The following is a 25525-nucleotide window of genomic DNA, read 5'->3' on the forward strand; positions in this document are numbered from 1 at the left end:
AGTGGAGGGCAGAGAAACCCAAGGCAAAAAACAAAAAGCCACTTTACAGCAGAATTCTAAAGGGTCAAAGTGTGTTTAAAAAGTTAAGCCTAAAGGCTCTGTGCCTCAATGCGAGGAGTATTCGGAATAAGGTGGACGAATTAACTGCGCAGATAGCAGTTAACGGTATGATGTGATTGGCATCACGGAGACATGGCTCCAGGGTGACCAAGACTGGGAACTCAATATCCAGGGGTATTCAGCATTTGGGAAGGATATACAGAAAGGAAAAGGAGGCGGGGTGGTGTTGCTGGTTAAAGAGGAAATTAATGCAATTGTAAGGAAGGACATTAGCTTGGATGATGTGGAATCGGTATGGGTGAGCTATGGAATACCAAAGGGCAGAAAACACAAGGGGGAGTTGTGTATAGGCCACCACATAGTCGTAGTAGTAAGGTTGGGGACAGCATCAAACAAGAAATAAGGGATGTGTGCAATAAAGGTACAGCAGTAATCATGGGTGTCTTTAGTCTACATATTGATTGGGCTAACCTAACTGGTAGCAATGCGGTGGAGGAGGATTTCCTGGAGTGTATTAGGGATGGATTTCTAGACCAATATGTCGAGGAACCAACCAGAGAGCTGGCCATCCTAGACCGAGTGATGTGTAATGAGAAGGGACTAATTAGCAATCTTGTTGTGCGAGGCCCCTTAGCGAAGAGTGATCATAATATGGTAGAATTCTTTAAGGTGGAGAATGACGAAGTTAATTCAAAAACTATGGTCGTGAACTTAAGGAAAGGTAACTTTGATGGTATGAGGCGCGAATTGGCTAGATTAGACTGGCAAATGATACTTAAAGGGTTGACGGTGGATAGACAATGGCAAACCTTTAAAGATCATATGGACGAACTTGAACAATTGTACATCCCTGTCTGGAGTAAAAATAAAACTGGGAAGGTGGCTCAACTGTGGCTAACAAGGGAAATTAAGGATAGTGTTAAATCCAAGGAAGAGGCATACAAATTTGCCAGAAAAAGTAGCAAACTGGAGGACTGGGAGAAATTTAGAATACAGCAGAGGAGGACAAAGGGTTTAATTAAGAGGGGGAAAATAGAGTACGAGAGGAAGCTTGCCGGAAACACAAAATGACTGCAAAAGGTTCTATAGGTATGTGAAGAGAAAAAGATTAGTGAAGAGAAAAAGATTAGTGAAGACAAGTGTTGGTCCCTTGCAATCTGATTCAGGTGAATTTATAATGGGGAACAAAGAAATGGCAGACCAATTGAACAAGTACTTTGGTTCTGCCTTCACAAAGGAAGACACAAATAACCTTCCCGATGTACTAGGGGTCCGAAGGACTAGTGAGAAGGAGGAACTGAAGGATATCCTTATTAGGCGGGAAATTGTGTTCGGGTAATTGACGGGGTTGAAGGCCGATAAATCCCCAGGGCCTGATAGTCTACATCCCAGAGTACTTAAGGAAGTGGCCCTAGAAATAGTGGATGCATTGGTGATAATTTTCCAATAGTCTATTGACTCTGGATTAGTTCCTATTGACTGGAGGGTTGCTAATGTAACACCACTTTTTAAAGAGTGAGGGAGAGAGAAAACGGGTAATTATAGACCAGTTAGCCTGACATCAGTAGTGGGGAAAATGTTGGAATCAATCATTAAGGATGAAATAGCAGTGCATTTGGAGAGCAGTGATAGCATTGGTCCAAGTCAGCATGGATTTATGAAAGGGAAATCATGCTTGACAAATCTTCTGGAATTTTTTGAGGTGGTAACTGGTAGGGTGGACAAGGGAGAACCAGTGGATGTGGTGTATTTGGACTTTCAAAAGGCTTTGACAAGGTCCCCCACAAGAGATTGGTGTGCAAAATCAAAGCACATGGTATTGGGGGTAATGTACTGACGTGGATAGAGAACTGGTTGGCAGACATGAAGTAGAGTCGGGATTAACGGGTCCTTTTCAGAATGGCAGGCAGTGACTAGTGGAGTGCTGCAGGGTTCAGTGCTGGGACCCCAGCTCTTTACAATATACATTAATGATTTAGATGATGGAATTGAGTGTAATATCTCCAAGTTTGCAGATGACACTAAACTTGGTGGCGGTGTGATCTGTGAGGAGGACACGAAGAGGCTGCAGGGTGACTTGAACAGGTTTGGCGAGTGAGCAAATACATGGCAGATGCAGTATAATGTGGATAAATATGAGGTTATCCACTTTGGGGGCAAAAACACGCAGGCAGAATATTATCTGAATGGCGGAAAATTAGGAAAAGGGGAGGTGCAGCGAGACCTGGGTGTCATGGTTCATCAGTCATTTGAAAGTTGGCATGCAGGTTCAGCAGGCGGTGAAGAAGGCAAATGGCCTTCATAGCAAGGGGATTTGAGTATAAGAGCAGGGAAGTCTTGCTGCAGTTGTACAGGGCATTGGTGAGGCCCCAACTGGAATATTGTGTTCAGTTTTCGTCTCCTAATCTGAGGAAGGACATTCTGGCTATTGAGGGAGTGCAGCAAAGGTTCACCAAACTGATTCCAGGGATGGCTGGAATGACATATGAGAAGAGACTGGATCAACTGGGCCTTTATTCACTGGAGTTTAGAAGGATGAGCGGGGATCTCATAGAAACATATAATATTCTGACTGGACTATTCAGGCAAGTGTGGGAAGAATGTTCCCGATGTTTGGGAAGTCCAGAACCAGGGGACACAGTCTTGGGATAAGGGGCAGGCCGTTTAGGACTGAGATGAGGAGAAACTTCTTCACTCAGAGTTAACCTGTGGAATTCCCTGCCGCAGAGAGTTGTTGATGCCAGTTCATTGGATATATTCAAGAGGGAGTTAGATATGGCCCTTACGGTTAAGGGGATCAAGGGGTATGGAGAGAAAGCAGGAAAGGGGTACTGAAGGAATGATCAGCCATGATCTTATCGAATGGCAGTGCAGGCTCGAAGGGCCGAATGGCCTACTCCTGCACCTATTTTCTATGTTTCTATGTTTCACAACCGCAGGATGTCCCATACCAGTATAAAGGAATAGGGCATTTTCCCCCATCCCCCACTTTTTTCTTTTGCCACTACCTCCACACCCATCATTGTGCAACAAGAATTCTTCAATTCCACAAAATAATCTTTTTGGATCTGAGTCAGGGCGCTTTGGTGCAGAGTTGTGTTGCTTCCTCCTGGCAGTGTCGCAACAAATCTATCACTGCTGCAATGCTAGAAAATAGTCCAGGCATAGCTTCTGGACCTGCAGGCTTGGTGTTTGTAATGTTGAAAGGTAGATAAGGTGTTCGATGCTGCTCTTGCAGCACACACTTGTAGTTCAATATCTTTTCATACACAAAGGAAGAAGGTGATGTTGGACCTGTGGTTCTGTTGTAACTAATTGATAGCGATTGATTGCCATGATTAGCTACCAACTCTCATACTTGTGATTACCAGGATGATAGAAGTTGAACTGGGTGCACCATGGTCTGTCTTTGTCTAGAAATTCCCATGTTTCTACGGTGGAAGAAAATACTGTAGTACTTTGCTATGTAGTGCAATTGGACAGGTAGCTGTCAACTGGGTTTCAGCTTCATATTTTGTGTAATGGTCAATTGCTGCTTGGATCCGTGTGGAGCTTTCTTGGGTCCTAGTGTCTCTGAAGCTCCAAGTGTTGTAACTGGTGTGTTTTTAGAAGGAGCAAGCTAATTTGTTCTCATGAATATGCTTAACTTCTCTTTCCCAAATTCCTCCACCAACAGCAGTCAATCATCATGCAGCTGTAATACTAATCTTCCCTAGCAACTTCTCCATCTGTGAACTGCTATAAGGCATTCATCTAGCTATGGTGTACGGCTAATGATTTTGAAAATTGGCCAATTCGGGAATCTATTTTTCCAAGCTTGCCATCATACCTTGTCTGTAGTCATTAGCTAACTGCAACTTGGAGAAATGCAGAACTTTTTTTTTGGAGCACCAGCCCACAGGAATAAGAATAGGTGGGAGTGGCCTTGTAGAATCCTCAACAGTCATTACATTCATAAGAACATAAGAATTAGGAACAGGAATAGGCCATTTAGCCCCTCGAGCCTGCTCCGCCATTCAAAAAGATCATGGCTGATCTGGCCGTGGACTCGGCTCCACTTACCCGCCCGCTCCCCATAACCCTTAATTCCCTTATTGGTTAAAAATCTATATCTGTGATTTGAATACATTCAATGAGCTAGTCTCAACTGCTTCCTTTGCCAGAGAATTCCACAGATTCACAACCCTCTGGGAGAAGAAATTCCTTCTCAACTCGGTTTTAAATTGGCTCCCCCGTATTTTGAGGCTGTGCCCCCTAGTTCTAGTCACCCCGACCAGTGGAAACAACCTCTCTGCCTCTCTCTTGTCTATCCCTTTTCATTATTTTAAATGTTTCTATAAGATCACCCCTCATCCTTCTGAACTCCAACGAGTAAAGACCCAGTCTACTCAATCTATCATCATAAGGTAACCCCCTCATCTCCGGAATCAGCCTAGTGAATCGTCTCTGTACCCCCTCCAAGGCTAGAATATCCTTCCTTAAGTAAGGTGGCCAAAACTGCACGCAGTACTCCAGGTGCTGCCTCACCAATACCCTGTACAGTTGCAGCAGGACCTCCCTGCTTTTGTACTCCATCCCTCTCGCAATGAAGGCCAACATTCCATTCGCCTTCCTGATTACCTGCAAACTAACTTTTTGGGATTCATGCACAAGGACCCCCAGGTCCTTCTGCACTGCAGCATATTGTAATTTCTCCCCATTCAAATAATATTCCCTTTTACTGTGTTTTTTTTCCCAAGGTGGATGACCTCCCATTTTCCGACATTGTATTCCATCTGCCAAACCTTAGCCCATTCGCTTAACCTATCCAAATCTCTTTGCAGCCTCTCTGTGTCCTCTACACAACCCACTTTCCCACTAATCTTTGTGTCATCTGCAAATTTTATTACACTACACTCTGTCCCCTCTTCCAGGTCATCTATGTATATTGTAAACGGTTGTGGTCCCAGCACCGATCCCTGTGGCACACCACTAACCACCGATTTCCAACCCAAAAAGGACCCATTTATCCCGACTCACTGCTTTCTGTTAGCCAGCCAATTCTCTATCCATGCTAATACATTTCCTCTGACTCTGCGTACCTTTATCTTCTGCAGTAACCTTTTGTGTGGCACCTTATCGAATGCCTTTTGGAAATCAAAATACACCACATCCATCGGTACACCTCTATTCACCATGCTCGTTATATCCTCAAAGAATTCCAGTAAATTAGTTAAACATGATTTCCCCTTCATGAATCCATGTTGCGTCTGCTTGATTGCACTATTCCTATCTCGATGTCCCGCTATTTCTTCCTCAATGATAGCTTCAAGCATTTTCCCCACTACAGATGTTAAATTAACCGGCCTATAGTTACCTGCATTTTGTCTGCCCCCTTTTTTAAACAGGCGTTACATTAGCTGCTTTCCAATCCGCTGGTACCTCCCCAGAGTCCAGTGAATTTTGGTAGATTATAATGAATGCATCTGCTATAACTTCCGCCATCTCTTTTAATACCCTGGGATGCATTTCATCAGGACCAGGGGACTTGTCTACCTTGAGTCCCATTAGCCTGTCCAGCACTACCTCCCTAGTGATAGTGATTGTCTCGAGGTCCTCCCTTCCCACATTCCCGTGACCAGCAATTTTTGGCATGGTTTTTGTGTCTTCCACTGTGAAGACCGAAGCAAAATAATTGTTTACGGTCTCAGCCATTTCCACATATCCCATTATTAAATCCCCCTTCTCATCTTCTAAGGGACCAACATTTACTTTAGTCACTCTCTTCTGTTTTATATATCGGTAAAAGCTTTTACTATCTGTTTTTATGTTTTGCGCAAGTTTACTTTCGTAATCTATCTTTCCTTTCTTTATTGCATTCTTAGTCATTCTTTGCTGTCGTTTAAAATTTTCCCAATCTTCTCGTTTCCCACCTACCTTGGCCACCTTTTATATGCATTGGTTTTTAATTTGATACTCTCCTTTATTTCCTTGGTTATCCACGGCTGGTTATCCCTTCTCTTACCGCCCTTCTTTTTCACGAATATATTTTTGTTGAGCACTATGAAAGAGCTCCTTAAAAGTCCTCCACTGTTCCTCAATTCTAGTCTGTGTTCCCAGTCTACTTTAGCTAACTCTGCCCTCATCCCACTGTAGTCCCCTGTGTTTAAGCATAGTATGCTCGTTTGAGACACTACTTCCTCACCCTCAATCTGTATTACAAATTCAACCATACTGTGATCACTCGTTCCGAGAGGATCTTTTACTCGGAGATCGTTTATTATTCTTGTCTCATTACACAGGACCAGATCTAAGATAGCTTGCTCCCTGGTAGGTTCTGTAACCTACTGTTCTAAGAAACAATCCCGTATGCATTCAATGAATTCCTCCTCTAGGCTACCCCGTGCGATTTGATTTGACCAATCGATATGTAGGTTAAAATCCCCCATGATTACTGCCGTTCCTTTTTCACATGCCTCTATTATTCCCTTGATTATTGTCCGTCCCACCGTGAAGTTATTATTTGGGGGCCTATAAATTACGCCCACCAGTGACTTTTTCCCCTTACTATCTCTAATTTCCACCCACAATGATTCAACATTTTGCTCATTAGAGCCAATATCATCTCTCTCAACTGCCCTGATATCATCCTTTATTAACAGAGCTACCCCACCTCGTTTCCCTTCTTGTCTATCCTTCCGAATTGTCAGATACCCCTGTATGTTTAATTCCCAGTCTTGGCCACCCTGCAACCACGTTTCTGTAATGGCCACCAAATCATACCATTTTGTGGCTTCAGGTGAAACCTTCTGATCACCAGCTACTGTTTTTCTGTGTGCACTTCACCATGCCCCCCCCCCCAGGCTTCAGCTGATGAGTCAGTACTCCTCCATATTGAACATCACTTGGAGAAGGCTTTGAGGGAAGCAAAGGACACAGAATGTGCTCTGGGCAGGTGACTTTTTAAATGTCCATTGCTAGGCATAGCTTGGTATCAGCACTGACCTGGCAGTCCTGAAGGACCTAACCATTGATTGAACCTACGTCGGATGATGAGAGAATCAACACAAGGAAGTAAGTTGCTTGACCACCTCTATCTACCTGCCACAGATAATGACATTAGCAGAAGTCACCACTCCAGTCAAGAATGGTGATGGATAACCAGATAAAAGCAGGGGAAAATTCCATGATCATTCCCATCTTTGACTTCATCTCTTGTACTCGAAAGGTGGGCTCTTCCATAGTTGTGTATTGGCAAGTGCAGTTGTCTGTAAATATTGAATGGGTGACCTTACTCTTGCCTCCTCCTGAGCTCCTCTCAGATTCCGGTGTCAAAGGTACAGCAGTCTGCCATTTAGCCCTCGAGCCTGTTCCACTATTCAATTAGATCATGGCTGATTTGTGACTTAACTCCATTTACCCACCTTTGCCCCCGTATCCCTCAGATTTCTGTTAACCAAAAGGTACCATCAATCTCCGATTTAAAATTAATAATTGACCCAGCATCAACTGCCATTTGCGGAAGATAGTTCCAAACTTCTACCACACTTTGCATGTAGATCTATTCTGTCAATTTGGTTAAGTCCACGTGATAGTTTTTAGCTGTGTCAAATGCATTCTATGTACCTGGTGGCTGTAAAGCTGAAACGATCTGATCAACATAGACGACTGCCTAGATATGTCCTACCCACTTTTTCCTAATAGGCCAATTACTGTCATTCCATCCTACTCCCAAATATCAGTGAAGTGATGAGACGAGTCATCAATACTGTCATCAACAACACCTACTCATCAATAACCTGCTCACTACTCTGTTTTGGTTCAGCCAGATTGCTTGGCTCCAGACCTCACCTCAGTCTTGATCCAGACATGGATTAAAGAGCTAAAGAGGACAGGTGAGAGTGGCTGCTATTGACATCCAAGTCTGCATTTGGTTGAGTATGGGACCAAGGCCCTCTAACAAAACTGAGGTCAAAAGGGAACAATCCATACCTGGTGCAAAGGGAGATGGTTGTGATTGTCATTGGCCTGCGATCAGTGTCTCAACGATACTGCAAGAGGTCCTCTGGGAAGCATATTTAGCTGCTACTTTGGTGACCTTCACATTATCATAAGGTTAATAGTGGGGGTGTTTGTGGCTGATTCCATACTAATCAGCTTCATTCGCAACTTGTGATAATGAAGCATCGCATGGGAGCCTACTGCAGGTCCTGGACAACATCCAAGCCTGTGCTGACCACTGGCAGCTAACGTTCATGCCACCAAAGTGCCAGAAAATGTCCATCTCGATCAAAAGAAAGTCCTAGCAATCTCCTTGACCTTCAATGGCATCACCATTGAACCTCCCACCATAGACATCTTGAGGAGCAGGGTGGGGCAGTTGCCACGGACCAGAGACATATCAACACATAGGCTACAGGAGCAGAGCAGTGGCTGTGCACTCTTACAAGTGGCTCACCTCCTGACCCATCAAAGCCCATTCACTGAACACAATATTCCAGGTGAGGCCTCACCAAGGCCCTGTACAATTGCAGTAAGACCTCCCTGCTCCTATACTCAAATCCCCTAGCTATGAAGGCCAACATACCATTTGTTGCCTTCACCGCCTGCTATACCTGCATGCCAACTTTCAATGACTGATGTACCATGACACCCAGGTCTTGTTGCACCTCCCCTTTTCCTAATTTGCCACCTTTCAGATAATCTGCCTTTGTGTTTTTGCCACCAAAGTGGATAACCTCACATTTATCCACATTAAACTGCATCTGCCACGTGTTTGCCCACTCACCTAACCTGTCCAAGTCATCCTACAGCCTTTTAGTGTCCTCCTCCACAGCTCTCACCACCACTCAGCTTAGTGTCATCTGCAAATCTCTATTCTTTGACTCCCCCTAGAGTGCAATAACTCACCAAGCTTACTTCAATAGCACCTCCCTCCTGCGACGTCTACTACCAAGAAATACAGGAGCAGCAATGTCGTGGAAACACCATTGACTCCAGGTTCTCCTCCAAGTCCCACAACATTCTAACTTAGACATACAGTGCAATGCTTTCATGGTCACTGGGTCAATATCCTAGGTTTACCTACCCAATGCCTGTTTGCTAAGACCTTCATCACAAGCATTAAAACAGTGAAAGGAGATAGAACTGGGCCCCATCACCACCACCACCTCCGAGTAAGTAGAGATTGGACAAGCTGGACTTGCCAGTGACTCCCATGGCCCGAGAACAAAGCATATTTTCAAGTGTGTACGTGAGCTTGCACGATGAGGTAGAAGTTACGAGATCATTTATGAAAAAAAAGGCGAGAAATTGGTGTTTAGTTGCAGCACCAGGTGTGTAATGTGATGGACGGGAAAATCAAATCTAATGTAGGATGGAAGTGGAAATAAAAAAGCCATGTAAACCACAGCACACAGAATGCACTACAGAATGTGGCCTGTATGTAGAAGACCGGGTAGACCCTTCGAACAGAAACTGCACTGCATGAGAAGAATGATTAATTTGGAAGTGAGGCTTTTGGAATGGCTGGATGTTGGGCTCCTGCCCTGCATGACATGCTGCAGCTGTGCTGGACAAGAACATCTCTTTTGCCCCCACTTCATTGGGCAAGGAGACCCCAGTTATGGTCAAGAGGTACTGCAACATAAACTCGACCACCGTAAGTACATTGTGCGAGAACACGCCTGGGATGCCACCTGTTTTTTTTCGATGCTGCTCTTTCAACTGCAAAAGATGAAGCCAACCCACCCAAGTTCCAGCTCCAACCTCAGCAGCTGTGGTTAAGGGAAGGCAATTGTGGCTAAGGTAATCGCTATGCTCCGATATTCGGACAATCCACTTGTCTACGTTAAATCACATGATTAATCACATCTAGACTGACGCTCAGGGAGCACTGCACTATCGGAAATGACGCCTTTCAGATGAGACTGTAAACTGAGGTTGTCTATCTGCTCACTCGGGTGGACGCAAATGATTAATGGCACTATTTGAAGAAGAGCAGAGGCGTTCTCCTGATGTCTTGGCTAATATTTATCCCTCAACCAATATCACACAAACAGATTATCTAATAGTTTATCTCATTGCTCTTTGTGGGATCTTGATGTGTGTAAATTGCCTGATGCGTTTCCCAACATTAGAACAGTGACTACACTTTTTTTTTAATTATAAAATGATTTGGGATGTCCTGAGGTCATAAAAAACTTTCTCTGTGATCTAAGTGATTTTCGTACTTGTTCTATGTAAGCCGTTTCTCCAAGTCTTTGTTTTTTTTTTCTTCCATTTATTTCTTCCCACTCTCTAGTGAATTGGTTTTGACCAGATTCTCTACATGGCACTGGATCTACACTTGGATCTTTTGAGATCTTTTCCCCTTGTGAATGTCCAATTGTTTTGTCCGTTTGCTTAGATCACTAGGTAGTGTGAACTGATGCCCTTTTGCAGTAGCCATGGGTGAAGTGATGTCACCTGTTTTATATAAGGAATGCAGCAGTCACTTTGCTCACAGCAAGGTCTCACAAACAGCAATGACATAAATGCTCACTTAATCTGTTTTTGGCGGCATGGGTTGAGGGAGGAATATTTCCCAGGACTCGGAGAGCTTACCTGCCCTTAATTGAATATGCCCTGGGATCTTTTGCCCTTCCTGAACAGGCACACAGGACCACCAAATAACATTTCGTGCAAAAGACAGCACCTCCAACTGTGCAGCACTGAAATGTCACTTTGGATTATGTGCTCAATTCTTGGCATCAGACTTGAAACCACCAATCTTCTAACTCTGATAAGAAAGAAACAACTTTCATTTCTATAGCCTCTTTCACAACTGCAGAATGTCCCAAAGTGCATCACAGCCAAGCGCACAGCTTGATCTTTATGATGTATTTTGGGATCAGAGCAATTCTTTGTACAGTGCCCAATGCAGCAAGTAGCATACTTCCACTATGGCTTGCACATCTACTTCACTAGAATGACTAAACCAAGGAAACTACAACTCTCTTCCTATGTCTTTTGTTGTATGTTTTGGTGGCTTTTCATATGCCTGGTCCTGTAGTGGCTTTAAAATTAAACTCTGTTGACCTGTACTGTGTTCCAATTTATTGGGGGTGGAGAGGAGAACTATTGGAGTTTTGATTCAGTGGAGTAGTTGAATGGTTTCGTTTTTTTTCTTTTTTGAATTATCTGCAGAATGCTTTCTTTTCTATATTTTTTGCCAGTCTAACTTTTTTTTAAGTTGGCACATCTGTAGTCCATTTTATCTATGCTTGACAGTACGACCAATAGTAAATGAAGAGGCTATTGGAGATAAAAACAGAAAATGCTGGCAATCTCAGCAGGTCAAGTAGCATCTGTGGCGAGAAACAGAGTTAACGTTTCAAGTCTGTGACCCTTCGTCAGAACAGGAAGTTTGAGATGAGGCTATTAGAGACGAGCTAATCTCTTAATTTCCCATCAGTAAAGCATCTTTTCCCCAACTCATCCCTTCCTATAAATGGTTTTGATAATCTCCCAAGAGACATCCCACTGTATTACTGAGATTCTATATATGCCCAATGGCTGGATAATGGTCTTTTTATTAACTGAGTAATAGATCATGTGCAATTGGGAATTAAACCTACAGGAAAGATGACGACTGATGTCCAGATACAAAGCAACTTTGTTTTCTAAATACTTGCGTAACTTTTTAATCTTTTTTTTCTCTCTTCTTCCCCTCTTTCTTTTTGTTCACTCACTTGCTCCTGTGTTTTTTTTTTTCTTGCTCCTTTATTTCTTTCTCAATCTGATTTAGCTCCTCTTCTGCCTCCATCCAACAGGATTCATTCTAGCTCATAAGAATTGGAAGCAGGAGTAGGCCATTTGGCCCCTCAAGCCTGCTCCGCCATTCAATGAGATCATGGTTGATCTTCTACCTCAACTCCACTTTGCTACACTATCCCATATCCCTTGATTCCCTTAATATCCAATCATGGTCAGAAGAGTTTGAATTCTGACATTATCAGAATGGTGGCAGATTAGGAAAAGGGGAGGTGCAACGAGACCTGGGTGTCATGGTTCATCAGTCATTGAAAGTTGGCATGCAGGTACAGCAGGCGGTGAAGAAGGCAAATGGCATGTTAACCTTCATAGCTAGGGGATTTGAGTATAGGAGCAGGGAGGTCTTACTGGAATTGTACAGGGCCTTGGTGAGGCCTCACCTGGAGTATTGTGTTCAGTTTTAGTCTCCTAATCTGAGGAAGGGCGTTATTGCTATTGAGGGAGTGCAGCGAAGGTTCACCAGCTGATTCCAGGGATGGCTGGACAGACATATGAGGAGAGACTGGATCAACTGGGCCTTTATACACCTGGAGTTTAGAAGGATAAGAGGGGATCTCGTAGAAACGTATAAGATTCTGATGGGACGGGACAGGTTAGATGCGGGAAGAATGTTCCCGATGTTGGGGAAGTCCAGAACCAGGGGACACGGTCTTGGGATAAGGGGTAGGCCATTTAGGACGGAGATGAGGAGAAACTTCTTCACTCAGAGGGTTGTTAACCTGTGGAATTCCCTGCCGCAGAGAGTCATTGATGCCAGTTCATTGGATATATTCAAGAGGGAGTTCGATGTGGCCCTTACGGCTAAAGGGATCAAGGGGTATGGAGAGAAAGTGAGAAAGGGGTACTGAGGTGAATAATCAGCCATGATCATATTGAATGGTGGTGCAGGCTCGAAGGGCCGAATGGCCTACTCCTGCACCTATTTTCTATGTTTCTATGTCTATTCTGGAAAATAATGTTTTACATTTCTATAAACTCCAAAGAAGGTGACCTCTGTCCTCTTGGGAGAATCTTGGAATTCTAGCACTGGAGGAAGCCATTTGTGCCTGTATCAGCTCTTTGAAAGAGCTTTCCAATTAGTCCCACTCTTTCCCCATAGCTCTACAACTTTTTATGTTTCAACTATATATCCAATTCGTGTTTGCAAGTTGATATAGAATGTGCTTCCATCACCCTTTCAGGCAATGCATTTCAGATCATCTTAACATGCTGCGTTTTAAAAAAAAAAATTATTTTTTTAAAATCTCCTAATCTTTCCTCCCACCTGGTTCTTTTGACAATGATCTTGAATCTGTGTGTCCTCTGGTTATCAACACTCCTGCTATACATGCCTGCATGCTTAAATATCTATATATAGTTAAAAATGTGTACCACATCACACATTAAATGTATAGGGAGGCACATTAATTATTTTTTCTACTGAGAACAGGTTTAAACGGTTCACTTTTCTATTGGTTTAATAAGGATCTGAATCGTATTAATTTACTGAAATATAGGCGAGGCAAGGTCCTACTGAAAAGCAACTAATTCAGAATGGTCTTCTCATTTCTAGTTTCTGATGACCCAAGGACATGAGATTTGAGTTGTTAGACCTGCTACAGGACAAGTTGAAAACCTATTGTGAAGGTGTGGAGTGGAAAAGCCACAGCACAAGCAATTCTAGAAGGGATTTTCAAGTAGTGAATGTGTAACCGCTTATGTAGGTCATTTATAACAACAACAACTTGTATTTATATAGTGATTTTATATTTATATTTAATGTCCCAAGACGATTCACAGGTGTATTATGAGATGAAAAAATTTACAAAGGTAGAAATTAGTGCAGGTGACCAAAAGCATGGCTGAAGTGGTAGGTTTTAAGGAGTGTTTTGAAGGAGGAGAGATGTTTAGACCGGCAGTTCCAGAGCTTGGGGCCTAAGCAACAGAAGTCATGACCACCAATAGTTGAGCAATTTATAATCAGGGATGCTCAAGAGGACAGAACATCTCTGAGGCGGCCGGGGGTGGGGGGGGTGGCAGAGAGAGAATCAATGCGTTGCTTAACCGGAAGCCAATGTAGCACAGGGGTGATGGGTGAACGGGACTTGGTGCGAGTTAGGACGTGGGCAGATGAGTTTTGGAATCACTGCGTTTATATAGTTTAGAATGTGAGAGGCCAGCCAGGAGTGCATTGGAGGTAACTAAGGGATGGATGAGGATTTCAGCAGCGGATGAACTGAGGCAGGGGCAGAGGCGTGCAAAGTTACGGAGGTGGAAATAGGCAGTCTTAGTTATGCTGTGGATATGTGCTCGAAAGCTTATTTCAGGGTCAAATATGGCACCGAGGTTGCGAACAGTCTGGTTCAGCCTCAGACAGAAGTTGGGGTGAGGGATGGAGTCAGTGGCTGGGGAACAGAGTTTGTGATGAGGACTGAAAACAATGGCTTCGGTCTTCCCAGTATTCAATTGGAGAAAATTTCTGCTCATCCAGAACTGGATGTCGGACAAGCAGTCTGATAATGTAGAGACAGTGGAGGGGGCCGAGAGAAGTGTTAGTGAGGTGGAGCTGGGTGTTATCAGTGTACATGTGGAAACTGATGCTGTGCTTTTGAATGATGTCACCAAGGGGCAACATGTAGATGAGAAATAGGAGGGGGCCAAGAATAGATCCTTGGGGGACACCAGAGATAACGATGCGGGGGTGGGAATAGAAGCCTTTGCATGTGATTCTCTGGCAGATTTCTGGGTCTTTTTCAACTGCTGAAGTTAGCCAGAATTAATATTCCCAAAGCGTCTCTCTTGCCATCTCTCCTGGTCCCCCTCATGTGGAGGAGGGGTTTTGGGGTGTGTACTACAGATGTTTGCAGGACTAAACTATAACTGAAATTACATTTCAATCACTCCTGAAATTAACACAGCAGTTCCCCTCTGTCCTCCCTCGCTCTTTGTTATCTGCCCTCTCTCTTGGGTGTCTCTCTCTCTCTCTCTCTCTCTCTCTCCTTTTTCTGCTCTCTTCTTTTTCTGCTCTCTTTAAAACTTTTTTTTGTGCGAGTAGAAACGGGACCTGCCAGCCCATGATCTGTTCCATTTCAGATACTGATCAGCGGCATGCCGACAGCAGCTGGCTTGACCCTACGATTTGTTCGGGGGAGGGGTTTCTGTACAAGTTACAGTACCTATTTATAATAGTGCAGGCTTGTTCCTAGAAATGCAATTTTTTAATTTGGGCAATTGGTTATTTGTGATGGGGGGGAGAATCTTCCTTTTACTGGGTTTGCATTTAATGGGATTTCAAGCTTCAGATGCAAGCCCTTGATATACAAGAGGTGACTCAGTCACTCCTGTGTATAATCCCGAGCCTGGACCAGCGCCCGGCATTCCGGCTGGGCGAGTGGCAACTACATGTGCAGCACATGCCTGCTGGGGAAATGCCAAGGACCGCCCACCGATCGATCTCTCTCCTCCCGTTTTGCTGTCATGTGCCGTAGCACCGGGTGACAGTCCCGGTGTTTGGATTATAAAGAAAGTGCAGAGCTCTGCTCTCAGCTTCCCCGAGCAGCCGTGCTGTGAGGTTTAACATCCTGCCCAGGACAGCAGAGCGGGAGACACAGAGCTGGTGTATCTAGTCCTCAACATTGCTTGCTGAGCTCCACTCTGCATTGGTGTTTACAGTGAGGAGGTAAGGCAGACTATTTCAGTTTCTTTGCTGGAGGTTTGTTTACTTCTACCAATGCATAACAACATATATATGCGCGTTGGCTTCGCTGATTTTTTTTTTGTTGCCCTATTTGTAGATTGTACTTGGGCTTTTGAAGTTTCCTCCCCGCGTTTAGATGTTTTCTTGTGAACCTGCCGATATTTTTCAATCCATTACAGCTTGGTCTGTCTGCAAATTCGGTGCTAAGCGCGGGCAAAGGCATGGTTAATTTAATATGATCACATTATTTGCTCATTTTGAACTATGCTTGTAGGTGGATTTGTTGCAAGCTGCTTTATAAACAGCCCGCCCCCCACAGCATTGAGGATTTAAAACAAAAATACAAAATTGCAGCCCATTTTGAGCAGGAAGGAGAGGGATTCACGACTGGGCTGTGCTTGATCAAATGAAGGGACATTCCGAGGGGTTTGGGAGGGTGGAGATATGTTGGTGCAGTGACTCGGTGACTGAGCAAGCTATTTGCACCTTCCTGTACTTTGGGAGCAAGGGCTGCAGGTGTGAACTGTGATTTACAACCTGCACACTCCTTTAGCGGAATTTGGTGCAAGTGAGTCATTTCTTTTACATCTCAAATGCTTGGATGTGACTATTTATTTAAATTGATCGTATGTAAAGGGGTATGGGAGGAAATCCACAAATTCATCAGAATGTCAACATTCTTCCAGCTTGTTTATCTCAAACTAGATTTTGGATATAACTGGCACTCGCCTTTTGGCTCAGATCCAGTGTAGTATCCGTTAATCAGTTTAATATGATTTAAGAATTCTTGGGGCTCCTGGGCACAACTGACATTGTGGGCCCTTCTCTACACAATCCCCCCACCACACCATCCATTAACACTGAAACCTGTAGTAAAATGCATGAAGAAATAGGCCTGTAGAATGTTTACATGCTGCATTAATATTAAAGTGAATCACATACTATGCTCAAATGAAACCGACCGCAGTTGTATGATAGTTTTTGTGCATTATAGTGAGTTTGACCCAAAGACCATGGGCATGTAACCCATTGGCCCCATGCATTAATCCATCCTGGCATATGGTGCTGTGAGACAGTAATAGAATTTGAACGGTTTGGGTGCTGTAGAATTAACTCTGTTTATTGGTATTGAGCCTGTCCTATCCCTGCAAACAGGACAACAAATACCTGGAATCCACAAATATAATTTTTTTTGTTGATGTAATTTTTCAATGCCATTTACTAGAATCTGGAGCCAACATCTGTTACGTCGCACCTTGCTTTTATTTCCACTTAAAATATGACCTTTTGGTAATTTGTATTTGCGTTGTATAACTATTAATAGCTAAAAGCTCTGTGTGTGTGTGTGATATGACAAGTTTTATTTAACATCCAGCAAGCGCATGCAAACCATCATTGTGTTAAGTGTTCTCTTTTGCCATGGCTCAGCCTCTGAGTCTGAGTCTGATTAAGTCCCACTCCAGAGACTTGAGCACATAATCTAGGGTAACACTTTTTAGTGCCGTACTGGGGGAGTGCTGCATTGTTGGAGGTGCCGTCTTTCAGATAAGCTGTTAAACTGGGGCCTCGTCTGCCCTCTTGGGTGGATATAAGAGATCCCACGGCACTATATCCTAAGATCAGTGGAGTTCTCCCCAGTTTCCTGGCCAACAGTAATCGCCCTCAATCAATCACTAAAAAACATTATCTGATCATTATCTGATTGCTGTTTTTGGGATCGTGCTGTGTGCAAATTGGTTGCTGTGTTTCCCTATATTACAATAGTGACTGCAGTTCAAAAGTACATAATTGGCTGTAATGTGATCTAGGGCATCCTGAGGTTGTGAAAGGTGCTATATAAATGCAAATTTGTTCTTGTTCTTTTGTCAGCTGGATTGTGTCAGCACGTGTCAGAAGGCTATTATGTAATGAGCTGAAAACACCCTTTTAAGGGCTGTGACTGACTGTTATGCAGTGTACTCCAGAACCCGTCTCTCTCTCTCTCTCTCTCTCTCTCTCTCTCTCTCTCTCTCTCTCTCTCTCTCTCTCTCTCTCTCTCTCTCTCGAATAGAGCTCGATGACCTATGCAAGCAGATATTACACCAGCAAATCAATATACATGGTCTGTTCTGTCATTCCTGTGCGGGTGGTATTGCCAAACAATCTTTACAGCATCTCTTCACAGTTTGTCTTTTCGGTTCGCTTTATGACCAGAGCCCCTATTTCTAACATTGATTTTTATTTCTCTGTGCCTATTTGTCTCGCTCTCGCTCTTTTGCTCTATTGGATTGCAATGCTGGCAGCAGTTATTGTTGTAGAAGTTTGATGCACTGTTCGAAGTGTTTAGGTCACCGGTCACTTGTGAGTGATCCCAGTAAGTAATGTGTCTTTGGGCTCTTCCCAATTTTAAAACCAATTGCAAAGCTATTTTCAGAATGGTTCAGTTTTAGTGTGTTTAAGACCTGCTTGCAGTATATGTTGGTTCTCTAATTTTACTGTACAACTTCAAGCTAAATGTTGAGTCCTGTTTTGGTGGCATACTTTGCAGTCCATAGTTCACTTGCTGACTGGTCTGCTGGATTCTTGCTGTTTCTTGTAGACTGCTGATCTCATGATTTTAAGCGAAGCTACTTAATTTTTGGTGCCATTTTTGCATTTATTTGCTAACTACGGATTCCTCCTGCCCAAGGAGCTGATGAAATGCCCATAAGCTCTAGTCAGCGTTGTTCAGTCAATTGTTGCATTGTATAGACAACATCAACGTACATTGTGTAACCCTTCAATATGTAGTTTGGGACCTGGAATGTCAGGTCCATCATTGAAACACCTGTGAACTCATCCCTTTTTAGTGTGGAAGCAAGTCATCCTCGATACGAGGGACCACCTAAGAAGCAAGACATTTTTATAGCACCTTTAATGCCCCAAGGTGCTGCACAGGAGTGTTATCGAACAAAATTGGACACCAAGCCACATTAGGAGATAATAGGACCAATGAACAAAAGCTTGGTCAAAGAGGTAAGTTTTAAGGAGCCTCTTAAAGGAGGAGAGAGGTGATGGGAAGGAATTCCAAAGCTTTGGGCCCAGGCAGCTGAAGGCACGGCCACCAAATATGGAGCAATTAAAAATGGGATGTGCAAGAGCAGAGATCTCAAAGGCTTGTAGGGCTGGAGGAAATTGGAGATCGGGACATACAAACATAGAAAATAGGTGCAGGAATAGGCCATTCGGCCCTTCGAGCCTGCACTGCCACTCAATGAGTTCATGGCTGAACATGCAACTTCAGTACCCCATTCCTGCCTTCTCGCCATACCCCTTGAACCCCCCAGTAGTAAGGACTACATCTAACTCCTTTTTGAATATATTTTTAGTGAATTGGCCTCAACAACTTTCTGTGGTAGAGAATTCCACAGGTTCATCACTCCCTGGGTGAAGAAGTTTCTCCTCATCTTGGTCCTAAATGGCTTACCACTTATCCTTAGACTGTGACCCCTGGTTCTGGACTTCCCCAACATTGGGAACATTCTTCCTGCATCTAACCTGTCTAAACCTGTCAGAATTTTAAACGTTTCTATGAGATCCCCTCATTCTTCTGAACTCCAGTGAATACAAGCCCAGTTGATCCAATCTTTCTTGATATGTCATTCCCGCCATCCTGGGAATCAGTCTGGTGAATCTTCGCTGCACTCCCTCAATAGCAAGAATGTCCTTCCTCAAGTTAGGAGACCAAAACTGTACACAATACTCCAGGTGTGGCCTCACCAAGGCCCTGTACAACTGTAGTAACACCTCCCTGCCCCTGTACTCAAATCCCCTCGCTATGAAGGCCAACATGCCATTTGCTTTCTTAACTGCCTGCTGTACCTGCATGCCAACCTTCAATGACTGATGTACCATGACACCCAGGTCTCGTTGCACCTCCCCTTTTCCTAATCTGTCACCATTCAGATAATAGTCTCTCTTTTTGCCACCAAAGTGGATAACCTCACATTTATCCACATTATACTTCATCTGCCATGCATTTGCCCACTCACCTAACCTATCCAAGTCACTGCAGCCTCATAACATCCTCCTCGCAGCTCACACTGCCACCCAACTTGGTGTCATCTGCAAATTTGGACATACGACATGTAATCCCCTTGTCTAAATCATTAATGTACAATGTAAACAGCTGGGGTCCCAGCACAGAACCTTGCGGTACCCCACTAGTCACTGCCTGCCATTCTGAAAAGTACCCATTTACTCCTACTCTTTGCTTCCTGTCTGCCAACCAGTTCTCAATCCACGTCAGCACACTACCCCCAATCCCATGTGCTTTAACTTTGCACATTAATCTCTTGTGTGGGACCTTGTCGAAAGCCTTCTGAAAGTCCAAATACACCACATCAACTGGTTCTCCCTTGTTCATTCTACTGGAAACATCCTCAAAAAATTCCAGAAGATTTGTCAAGCATGATTTCCCTTTCACAAATCCATGCTGACTTGGACCTATCATGTCACCTCTTTCCAAATGCGCTGCTATGACATCCTTAATAATTGATTCCATCATTTTACCTGCTACCGATGTCGGGCTGACTGGTCTATAATTCCCTGTTTTTTCTCTCCCTTTTTTTTTTAAAAAGTGGGGTTACATTGGCTACCCTCCACTCCATAGGAACTGATCCAGAGTCTATGGAATGTTGGAAAATGACTGTGTCAATGCATCCGCTATTTCCAAGGCCACCTCCTTAAGTACTCTGGGATGCAGTCCATCAGGCCTTGGGGATTTATCGGCTTTCCACCCCATCAATTTCTCCAACACAACTTCCCAACTAATAAGGATTTCCCTCAGTTCCTCCTTCTTACTAGATCGTCTGACCCCTTTTATATCCGGAAGGTTGTTTGTGTCCTCCTTAGTGAATACCGAACCAAAGTACTTTTTCAGTCAGTCTGCCATTTCTTTGTTCCCTGTTATGACTTCCTCTGATTCTGACTGCAGGGGACCTACGTTTGTCTTTACTAACCTTTTTCTCTTTACATATCTATAGAAGCTTTTGCAGTCCGTCTTAATGTTCCCTGCAAGTTTCCTCTCGAACTCTATTTTCCCTGCCCTAATCAAACCTTTTGTCCTCCTGCTGAGTTCTAAATTTCTCCCAGTCCCCGGGTTCGCTGCTATTTCTGGCCAATGTGTATGCCACTTCCTTGGCTTTAATACTATCCCTGATTTCCCTTGATAGCCATGGTTGAGTCACCTTCCCTTTTATATTTTCACCAGACAGGGATGTACAATTGTTGTAGTTCATCCATGCGGTCTCAATGTCTGCCATTGTCCATCCACAGTCAACCCCTTAAGTATCATTCGCCAATCTATCCTAGCCAATTCACGCCTCCTACCTTCAAAGTTACCCTTCTTTAAGTTCTGGACCATGGTCTCTGAATTAACTGTTTGTTTCATTCTCCATCCTAATGTAGAATTCCACCATATTATGGTCGGGTGAGGCCATGGAGGGATTTGAAAACCAGGATAGGAATTTTAAATTGAGGAATGGCAAGACCAGGAACCAATGTAGGTTAGCGAGCACGGGCGGTGAGTGAATGGGACTTCGTACGAGTTAGGATACTGGCAGCAGAGTTTTGGATGAGCTCAAATTTATGTTGGGTAGAAGATAAACTTGTGTTGTATAGGCATGTGTTGTAGTGCACAGAAGGTTCCAGTTTTGTATCAGAAGGGCTAACTAGATTGGAATTTCTACTGTCTTTTCTCGGGCCTCCCCATCTCTCTCCCCCACTTATGCCAGTATTTAAACTTGATCATTCTCTTCAGAATTGTTAGCAAAGCAAAAAATATAACTGCAAGGTTTCTCTTTCTCGCCTCTTTTTTTTTTTAACTTGTCTTTCTCTTTTTTCTCTCTCTCTCTCTCTCTCTCTCTCTCTCTCTCTCTCTCTCTCCTTTTTTCCCCTCCCTTTCTCTCCCACCCTAGTTTATGAGCGAAGTCTGTTCACTTCTGCTCTGCCATCCAACAAGCAGCTCTGACCCACACATCAGCCAGATTGAGTGATCAGTTTCCATGGTAACTCGTCTTTTTGGATTCTGGAACAATTTCTCTCCGTGGCCAGTGCTTCTCAATGCCCACCGGTTATTAAAAGCAATTGCATGAGAAGTGCTTCTTTCTCGATCCTGTTACACAGCAAAGATGTGACATCAGCATGGAACTGACATCAAGTACCCCTTTTATTATCCTGTCAAATCCAAAAATATTTGTGTGAAATGAATGTGTTACAAAACCTGAAGGAGTAACAGTGATGGTTTTGTGTTTTGCAAAACCTATGCATTTTTGAATAACCAGAACAAATCCATATCCAAACCCAAAAAAAGCAGATTATATGCATGAGGTTTGGCAATCTTCCAGAAATGTCTGAAGTTGCTTCTCTGGCTTCGATGTAGATACAAACCACTGCAGAAATATAGCCATTTGTGATCCTAACTCTTGATCCTCCATCAAAGGCTGCCATGTGAAAAGCAGTTGGGTTAGGTGACTACAGTTCACCTCAATTTCAATGCCCGAGTTTAATTTTGTCATGGAGACTGCAGTAGAATATTGGAACTTGTGTATTCATTTGGGGCTTATCTTGAGGTGTAGATTATTGTTTATTCCTGATAAATTTATGTCATTTCCTACCCTAAAAGTAATGAATGGTCCAGTAATTTGAATTAAATGGAAATAACAGCAGCTAATGCGAATCTAGTGATGATAAAATGTTTTGAATTATCAGATAATGGTGAATGAATGAAGAGTAGAATGCAGATGTTGTCGCCCTTTGTGACTTATTTGTTTAAAGTCTGAATTCTGAAAAAGGGTTTCTGGAATGTTGCTTGCTTTCTGTTTTGTGTGAATGCAGCTTCAGTTAAGGTGGCGTTCATTGGCTGGATTTCACCTGCACTTTGCAGAAATTCTGAATCAGTCCCATCACTACTTTTTCTCTCAATCTACTAATTCGGCAGAAGTCATAATTGGTTTAAATCTGAATCTCCTTGAGCCTCTTTTTATCACCTTGATTTACATTTTAGTTTCCCGTGGGGTTGAGTTTCTGTGGGGATTTTATCTCTCTGCTGTTTTCGGGATCTTGCTGTGTGTAAATGGCTGCTGTGTTTCCCTAAAGTACAACAGTGATTGCATGTCAAAAAGTTCTTCTTTGGCTGTGAAGTGCTTTTGGGACAACATGAAAGGTGCTATCAAAATGCAAGATTATACTCTTTACTGAATTCAAACTATAGAAAGAAAAAACAATATTAAAAGCTTACAATTTTGCCAAGTGCATCCATGCCTAAACTACCAGTTCACATGTGAAATTGAAATGGCCAGTTGAGTTATTTGGTAGTAAATGTTGCAGTTTTCGATGCTTTGAAATGGGTTCGAGGGACTGAATTGCCTTTTCCTGTTCTTATGTACTTGGACTAACAAAGACTAAACAGTGGCCATTCTTGCTGGGTTTGGAGGGGTGGGGATGTGGGGGGAGAAGAAATGTACTACAATAACAACTTGTATTTATATAGCGCCTTTAACATAGTAAAACATCCAAAGCTTCACAGGAGTGTCATAAGCCGCTGCGTGTGGCTGGTTTTATTGTGGGTGAGTAAGTGTTCACCAGGTAGCTTGCTGCTTTGATGCAAAAGACGTGAGCTATTCTTTATCTTTCTTAATCCCAACTGTATAAAACATTTTGCTGATATTTTCTTTTTGTTGATGCTTTTACAGGAGTTGACCATCTCTGCCTGCCAAGCTGGATACTTAACGATGGAATGCACTCACTTGCTGATAATCCCAAGCCTAAGAAACTGTGTTAACACTACTCGGAGAAGCATTAGTTAGCAGTGCAACATCTCCGAACACTACCAAGCACTTTTTCGTAGAAGAAAGCTACAATTTACAGAAGATTGGCCTGGTGTGTGTGTGTGTGTGTGTGTGTGTGAGAGTCTGTCTGTCTGAGTGATTCTTCCAATTCTCTTCTGTGCACATACTTGAAAAAACCCAAAAACAAAATGGTGCTGGAGCATTACATGTGGATGGTGATAGTGGGCTTTATAATCGCCTTTATTCTTGCTTTTTCTGTGGGTGCGAATGATGTGGCCAATTCTTTTGGTACTGCTGTGGGCTCTGGCGTCGTGACACTACGCCAGGCCTGCATCCTGGCTTCCATTTTTGAAACGGCCGGGTCTGTACTGCTGGGCGCAAAGGTCGGAGAAACAATCCGGAAGGGGATCATAGATGTTAACCTGTACAACGGGAGTGAGGAAGTGCTCATGGCTGGTGAAGTCAGTGCAATGGTTGGTAAGTAGCCTGCTTTTTGAGATTGTAAATGCAAGTTGGATGTTTTCGGAGTTTGTAAAGAAAGCCGTTAATTTTGTGTGCAAGTGAGCAAAGAGTGAAAATTGCCTCCTTTTTAATTAAACATTAGCCTTCATCTGGGAATGTAGAGTAATCTGAACTGACATTGCAACGAATCTAAAGTTCTCTCATTTAAGGATCACTACTCTCGGCTCAAGTGTCCACATGTTCAGTTTAAGAATCTGTTATATATTATGGGACTGCACAAGTTCCTCTCTGCCCTTGTCTACTTAAATCAATGGGGCAAGAACAGGGCAATTGAGTTCCTACAAGCTGCTCCCTCTGACTGACGTTAACAAATTGCGTCTGTCACCAACTCAACCCAACGCCCTTCACATTACGAAGAAACAAACAGCTGCCACGAAGATAAAACGCTGACAATGTTTCCCAGACACATGAAGCAAATACGCACAAACTCCGAGGATGTTGGCCTGTATACATTCTCCATTGTTGATCCCTGCCCAGCCTCTGTTCAGATGGCATAGCAGGATGAGGGTAAATGTTCCAAGTGAGTGCTGCTGGTGAGGGGCCTCCCCCTTCACTAGCGCATGTCAGAACATCACAGGCAACGTGCCTCAATTTTCCAATCATCTCTCTCCTAATTAACCAAGCATTCATCCATCTTAAAGGAGTTGATTGGCATTTCATTAGCTGTTTCTGCTGAAAGTCTACTCCACATTGTTTAATTTCTAATGTGACGTTTTGCACTTGTAGAATTAGTCAGGCTGGTTACATCTCCTAGATTCACATTTTTTAGCATTTTATAAGACTTGCTTTGCATCTTCCCTTAACTCTCTCCTCTCTCCAATTGAAGCCATTCAGTGTAAATCTATCTAGCCTTAACCCTTAGTTCAACCGAAAGTGCTAGCTGGATACTGCTCCAGGAGCTTCGCTACCTTTAGAAATGACCGTGCGACCTAGAATGATGCTTGTGCCTCCTTGAGGATTAGCTGCGCATGTCTGTAATGTCAGCACGTAGTAAATGCCCAGCTTCAGACTGCATTATTCTTACTCTTGAGCATTTGTTGTGACTGCGGCAAGCTCCCCAGTGTAGACATCACTTAAACCTCCATCCCACCAGTGTGTACACCAAAAAAACAGGAGACTGCGATCTGGAACAGATTAATTGGATAATGGATTTAGGTTGATGGAACATCTTAACTTTGCTGTAGAAAGCAAGGTTTTAATATTTCACTCTGGTAACCAGCACAAAAATGTGCTTTTATTTATATTTGATCTGACTCAAGAAACTTGGAATCAAGGATAAGTGGAATGTGAATGGTGCCATTATAGTGCTTGCTTCATCTTTTAAATTATATTCTAAAATAAGTGGCACAAAAACATTATATTAGCATAATTATTCACTGAAATTTCTAGTATAGAAACTTCCTCAAAATGTCTTCTAGATAGTGGGTGTGACATTGGCCTTTCAGCTTTTGGGAGCTGGGTCCAAACCTGGCCTTGGTTGAAAGTTGTCTGTCAGTAAGGGTCTGATGTGAAATGAATTGGGCAGTTCAGAATGATGCCGAACATTATATGAAGACAGTTTGAGTAAACCTGGGCTGTATTCCCTTGAGTATAGAAGATTGAGGGATGATCTAATCAAGGGGTTTAAAGATAAACAATTTCCTCTACTGGAGGAAATTCAGAACAA

At 43.2% G+C, this 25525-nt stretch overlaps 1 protein-coding gene across 6 annotated transcripts in view; it reads left to right on the forward strand.

The window, feature by feature from the left end:
• Positions 1 to 25525, forward strand: part of slc20a2 (solute carrier family 20 member 2) — a 122382-nt gene that overhangs the window by 41795 nt on the left and 55062 nt on the right. For 5 of the 6 annotated variants that reach the window (XM_070880314.1, XM_070880322.1, XM_070880278.1 and 2 more), the window contains exon 2: positions 23242 to 23814. In XM_070880314.1, coding sequence (XP_070736415.1) covers positions 23526 to 23814 — 289 coding nt within the window. In that variant the 5' untranslated portion in view covers positions 23242 to 23525. Of the gene's footprint in view, positions 1 to 15310; positions 15512 to 23241; positions 23815 to 25525 lie in introns of those variants that run through there. The other variant, XM_070880286.1, reaches the window with a different exon arrangement.

This window comes from Pristiophorus japonicus, chromosome 1, assembly GCF_044704955.1.
Source record: "Pristiophorus japonicus isolate sPriJap1 chromosome 1, sPriJap1.hap1, whole genome shotgun sequence".
NCBI classification, from domain to species: Eukaryota; Metazoa; Chordata; class Chondrichthyes; family Pristiophoridae; genus Pristiophorus; species Pristiophorus japonicus.